At 42.2% G+C, this 6,000-nt stretch overlaps 1 protein-coding gene across 1 annotated transcript in view; it reads left to right on the top strand.

Moving 5' to 3' along the window:
* Positions 1-6,000, top strand: part of emilin1b (elastin microfibril interfacer 1b) — a 34,181-nt gene that overhangs the window by 12,541 nt on the left and 15,640 nt on the right. Inside the window, exons 2-5 of the mRNA XM_080885816.1 lie at positions 4,077-4,202; positions 4,294-4,541; positions 5,453-5,688; positions 5,817-5,990. Of these exons, the coding sequence (XP_080741942.1) occupies positions 4,077-4,202; positions 4,294-4,541; positions 5,453-5,688; positions 5,817-5,990 (784 nt within the window). The remainder of the gene's footprint in view (positions 1-4,076; positions 4,203-4,293; positions 4,542-5,452; positions 5,689-5,816; positions 5,991-6,000) is intronic.

The following is a 6,000-nucleotide window of genomic DNA, read 5'->3' as shown; positions in this document are numbered from 1 at the left end:
GAACTTTTTGTTTTGTTTGTTTGTTAGTTAAGCCACTTAAAAATGGGGCTTCTAACTCAAGTGATGAACTGAAAACAAACAGCTCGCAGCCTGTCACAGCCTGTTTCTTTAGTTGTCTATGAAAAATTCCAAAGGTAACAAAATTTCACAGCACAAAATAGTTTTTTTCCTCACCAACACCTGGCATATTTCAATATGGTGTGCAGTTTGGCCTCAAAAGACAAAATAGGAAACTGGACAGGTGGCAGGCCTAAAGTGGAGGTGGTATTGGATATCTGGTTAAAATGAATGAATCTCTTTGTACTCCCAAAGGTTGATTCTGTTCATCTGGACGTAGCGTTTTCAGTGGGAGAAGCATCTCATTTGAATAATTTGTTGGATGAAGTTGAAGTTGAACACCTTCAACTTCATTGTTTGAAAATTTGGAGGTCTTTGCAATATTATTCCACGAAGGAGAGATAAGTTGAAGGAACTAGATAGGATTTATTGAAATGGATTGATATGTTTAACCTGTAAATGTTAAATGCCTGATTTTACCTACACTCAGCTCCAGGATAGCTTTTTAGCTCAGAAATGGGATGGAGATGGAAATACAGACTTCCACACCGGTGCTTAGTAAGAACAATACAGTGGAAAGTCTTGCTGCGATGACACTGTCACCATCTGTGTCCAAATCTCAAGGCAAGAATAACAAAGAAGCCCGGAACCACATTGTGGGGCTTTTCAACAACTGTCATCAAAAGAGAAATCAAAGCAAAACCAAAACTGTGCAAGTTTGGGTCCGTAGCAAAACCACAAAGCTGCAAGTATGTGCAAGTGAGCAATCCAAAAACAGCAGCACAAAGGAGGTGCTCAAAGAGGCGACCTCGAAGGATCTGTTTAGCTTTCTGCTCTCGCGGGTGGAGTCATTCGGCTCTTTCATTGCACCTCGTATGGTGAAGGTGGAGGTCATTTCTTTCTCGTAGTTACACTGAATGAATGATAGAATATTTAAATTACACATTAAACTGATCAGAATGTATTCTGTTTATCCCTCTTTACATTTGGATATCTCATTATGATTATGACTACATCTCAGTTCACTGACATACAGACCTGCTTGCTTTGCATTTAAAGCACTTTGCGTTACTTTTTATATATTTGGTGTATATTGAGCCCCCTCCTTATGTCCTCCAAATATTTCAACGAATGCAACCTCAGCAGTGAAACAGCATGATTATGGTTCATGAGATGATTGTTTCTGCTCATCGTTCTAGATTCCAGAGACAACAATTCAACCTAATTACACGCAAACACACAACACAGCGAGTCTTTCTGCTGCTGATCCGACATGAACGAGACGGATGGAAACTCATCGCCATCACACGCTAATGACATCAGCACCACGCGCTTAACTTGTCATGAGATTTTACCCACAATGCCATGTGAACAATGAGCGTGTCACTGGATTCGATGACTGAAGCTGTCAGATGCCGGGCAGGATGTTTGACTTATAACCCGCATGGGAACAGAAACAGACAGAAAGCGATCCGGCGTGTTTATATTCTTCAGAGGGTCTGCAGGTGTTTGAGCGGCAGCACTCACATTTTCATTTGATGGTTTTTCAGCTTCGCTTCACATGTTTTCAATCAGCCGAGATGGCCAAGAATGCAGACCGCAGAGTCAACCGTAGCCTTCAAAATAAATGGATCTATGGGAGAAAGCTGTATTTTCAAAATAAAAGTCCTTAAACGGTGGGAAGTCAGCCGTGCTGGAAAAAAACGAGACGCTTCACAGGTTACTCAGTGTGCAGGTTTAAAGATAGTTTGTTTTAGAATAGTCTGCTACCGTGCTGCACCACAACCATCAAGAAACATCTGCACATGCTCAGTGCTGACCTCGCTCGACCTTAAACAGATGTTTGTGGTTAAGCCTCTATGCTGCAGCTGACCAAGTGAAAAAAAACTTTAAAAAAAGGTTCCTTCAGAAACATAAAAAGTAATCCACCCTCAGCGGTGCAATGAGAACATTAACATCAAAGTATAGTCGAATAAGGCAACGTAATATATCAAAAACTCCTCTGTAGCTCAAACAGTAAGAGGTCACAGGGTATATTTGAAGTATGAATGAAGTTACCACAGGAAAGTGATTGGAAAGTTTTCCTTTTATGGTTCATTATGTTTGCACTTTTTAAATGTTGTCCGTTTACATACGCCATCAGTGTGAAGTTAACAGTTTTTCAAGGTTTTTCTCTTTCACCCATTTGCTCCCATAGTCATGGTGGCGGAGCTGCCATGCATGTGGTTGGGCTAGATTGGGTTTAAACTGCCAACCCTGTGATTAGTGGGCAACCCACTCTGCCCCCTGAAACATGTCTCAGTTTTAAAGACACACTTGTAAAGACGTGAGGTTACAGAGACCTGCTTGATATAAACCAGTGTGTGTGTGTGTGTGTGTGTGTGTGTGTGTGTGTGTGTGTGTGTGTGTGTGTGTGTGTGTGTGTGTGTGTGTGTGTGTGAGTGGCAAGTGTACACAGCTTCAAGAGAAACTATTCTTTTATCATATGCTTGGATATAAAATATATGAAAATACTTTTATGCTTTTGGGGGAATGCACACAATTTAAACATCAAATATCATCACTTAATTTATCTGATCATCACCAGCATCTTATCCAACACTATCTGTAAGAAATATTGCAGAAATATATAGAAATATTATTAAGAGATATTTGAGTTTGTTAGCTGAAAGAATTTGGTCAAGAAAATATTCACCTATTACTCAAACTAACATTTTAAGTTTAACTTAAAGAAGCCAAAAACTGATTATCTGATCGTCACATTACTGTCGCGGTGGTTTTGGTTTCTGTTTGGATTCACAAACCCTCCAGCATGAAATTGTAGTTTTTAATTAATGTCTTCTAGACTTTGCGATTCCTGTTTTGTTTCATTATCATTCTAATAATTTTGAGCTTTAGTTCTCGTTGTGTTATTTGAGTTTCTGTGGCGTTTTGATTACCAGCTTCTGGTTTGTGTCTTCAGTCTTCCCTATCTGTTCCTCTCTCGTTGTCTTATCTTTCTGTGTCTTCGTCCTCCAGCGTTCTCTTGTCTCTGTTTTCATGTTTTATGTGAATCTTCTCATTTCCGTGTATAGTGTGTGACTTTTGGATCCCAGTTTAACTTTAAAGGTTAGTTATCGTCTGTTTCCTGTGTTGGTTTTACTTCCTTGCTCTGCCTGATTTTTCTGTGTTGAGCTGTGCCTCCGGTCTCCAGTCGCCGAATCAGCCCTCTGCTTTTACACAGTCCTTTCTTCTGCTCGTCAGCATATCTGCTGTTGTTGGTTTGGGGATTTTTGATGGTTTCAAATTTTGGACTTTGTTACTTTGTGTTCAGTCTGAATTAAAGGCTCACCTTTTGTTCTATGTCTGACTTGAGTTCTCTAAACTATGACATTTAGGAACGTTTCCCTTTATTTTATTTTATGATAACGGTATTTCAAGGGAGTGCATGTTATTTTTATGCTTTTGATGTTGCATCGCTCATGTTGGCTGTAAGATTTTGCTTCATTAACGGTTGCCCAAATCATGGGTAAATATTACGTGTAGTACCTCCTTTACAAAGCTCTATTAAGATTCTGCTTGTGGGTTTACTGTTAAACATAGCATTTATGTATGAAAGTGTAACACTGTGTTATGTGCTGTGAGGTCTTAAGGATGTCACAGCACTTCACTCTCAGAGTGCGAGCTTCGTTTTGGTTTCTAGAGTTTCCAGAAGTAAAACAGAGATCAGGCTCCTCTCCTGTGGGACCAGCTCCCAGTTTGGGTTCAGGAGACAGACATCTCTGCTTTAAGATCTTTTTGATAAAGCTTATAGTCGGGGCTGGATCGGGTGATACTGAACCCTCCCTTATCCTGCTATAGGCTCAGGCTGCTGAGGGACTTATCATGATTCACTGAGCTTTTCTCCATCTCTACTCATGTTACATCCACTACTGCATGTCACTGACTTTTGTCTTCTCACTCCTGAGTTTTGTATTCCGTCCTGATTGTTGGGATTGTCTCATTTTGTGATTCTACTGTTATATTTGTGTGTCTAACAGGAACTGGTGTGCGTTTGTGGTCACAAAGACGGTGAGTTGTGTGGTTGAGGATGGAGTTGAAACCTACGTGAAGCCTGATTATCATCCCTGCAGCTGGGGGAGTGGACAGTGCAGCCGGGTGGTGGTGTGAGTACACACTCTCACACACACTCACACACACACACACATAGTGTGTGAATCAGAGTCATCAGTTTGTGCTCGTCCTGGTTCTCTGCAGTTATCGGACCTACATGAGGCCGCGCTACAAAGTCGCCTACAAAATGGTGACAGAGATGGACTGGAAGTGTTGCCATGGTTATAGTGGAGCAGACTGCAACATTGGTCCAGTTGGTGGAGGAGGGACTCAGATATCCACCACCAGACCTCAGCCCGGACAGGGAGGGGGGACGACCAGTGGACAAGGTGGAGGAGGGCATAGTTATGGGGGAGGCAGTTCTGGATCTGGACAGTCTGGAGGAAACGCGGGTGAGTGGATTTTCATTTTGTTCTTTTATTCACATGAAGTTCGGCAGTTTAAAGAAAAGCTGTGGCTGGAGTGCATGAAGACAAAGACGCACATCCTCAGTCCATCTGCTGCACCATGAGATGGGACTGAATGTAGACACTTTAAAAACCAGCGGAGATTCCTTTTATGAGAATTCCCAGTGAGATTCTCCCTGTTCTTAGGATCTAACACGGCTTAACATTCGACACCAGACCCAGATGGACTCAATAAAAACCAGAGCTGAAGCAGGAACTCAATCGTGCACTGAATCGTTCTTTATTTTCTCTCTTTGCTGTCATCTCAGTAATCATCAGCAAGCTGCAGCAAACAGTAGCATCTGATATTAGTCGATCAAAACTAATCTGCAGCCTTTGCTCACTTCTTCTGGTGAGAGCCAGTTCACTTCGTAAATCAATCACTATTCAACCAAACGGCTAAAAGCTGCTCGCAAAAAGGAGAAAATGGAGCTCGGTTCTCAGTAACATAGTGCTGACCACATGTCTCCTTTGTTTTTCAAACAGGGGCACTAGCTTTGCCAGTGAAACACCATCATCTAATTAGTCAGTAAAAGACTTATGATATGATATCTTCATGCAGAAGCATCTTTTTCCAAGAGATGTGAGAAGTGTGAAAGCAACCAAAGCTTGCATTTGTGTAAAAGAAGCAGCTGGTTGTGTGTGACAGTGTTGACTGCTGTCAGGAAGCTACTGCTGGAAATTCTCAGCAGCTGTTTGTTTAATGTGTGAAATAAAAACTATGACTGAAAGTGTCTCTTGGTGCCGTGACAGGATTCTGTCTATTCTAAAGAATGATAAAAATGGAAATAAAAGAGAAACTCTTTTATTTTATTAAGAGTTTCTGTAACCGCTTCATTTCTTTCCTTAACGAGCAGACAACGAGAAGATGAGACAGCTGGAGGAGAAGATCCGCAGTCTTACAAAAAATCTCCAGGACCTTCAGTCCACCATGAGCACCATGAATGAGCGCTTACAGGAGGAGGGCGGCAGGAATGGACTTGGTGGAGGAAGCTCAGGAGGGAGAAACCCTGCGGATGCCGCTCAGCCCGAGATTAAAGAGACGATTCACAGCATTCAGACCAAACTGGACCAGCTGGACAACCGCACACAGGTGAGCTGGTTTTCAGCTTTACTGGGAGGTTATGTGGACTGAGTAAAGAAGCTAAAACAGGAAAAGATGTGTTATGCTGTTTGTGTTTGTGCTGGTGTTTTAATCAGAAACTGTTTCACCTTCAACAGGCTCACGATAAAACCCTGGTCAGCATCAACAACCACCTGGTGAACGGGAAAGGTAATGAGTTGGAGGGAGGTGTGTCTGGAGGATCGTTAAGTGAAGGACGGCTGAACTCACTGAAGGAGGAGATCCTGAGCGAGCTGGAGAGGAGAGTGTCGCTGTCCTGCTCCTCCTGCCAGGTATCAGACA

Source organism: Rhamphochromis sp. 'chilingali' (genome assembly GCF_963969265.1).
Source record: "Rhamphochromis sp. 'chilingali' genome assembly, chromosome: 6".
Classification (NCBI taxonomy): domain Eukaryota; kingdom Metazoa; phylum Chordata; class Actinopteri; order Cichliformes; family Cichlidae; genus Rhamphochromis; species Rhamphochromis sp. 'chilingali'.
This window is presented reverse-complemented; position numbering and strand designations above follow the sequence as displayed.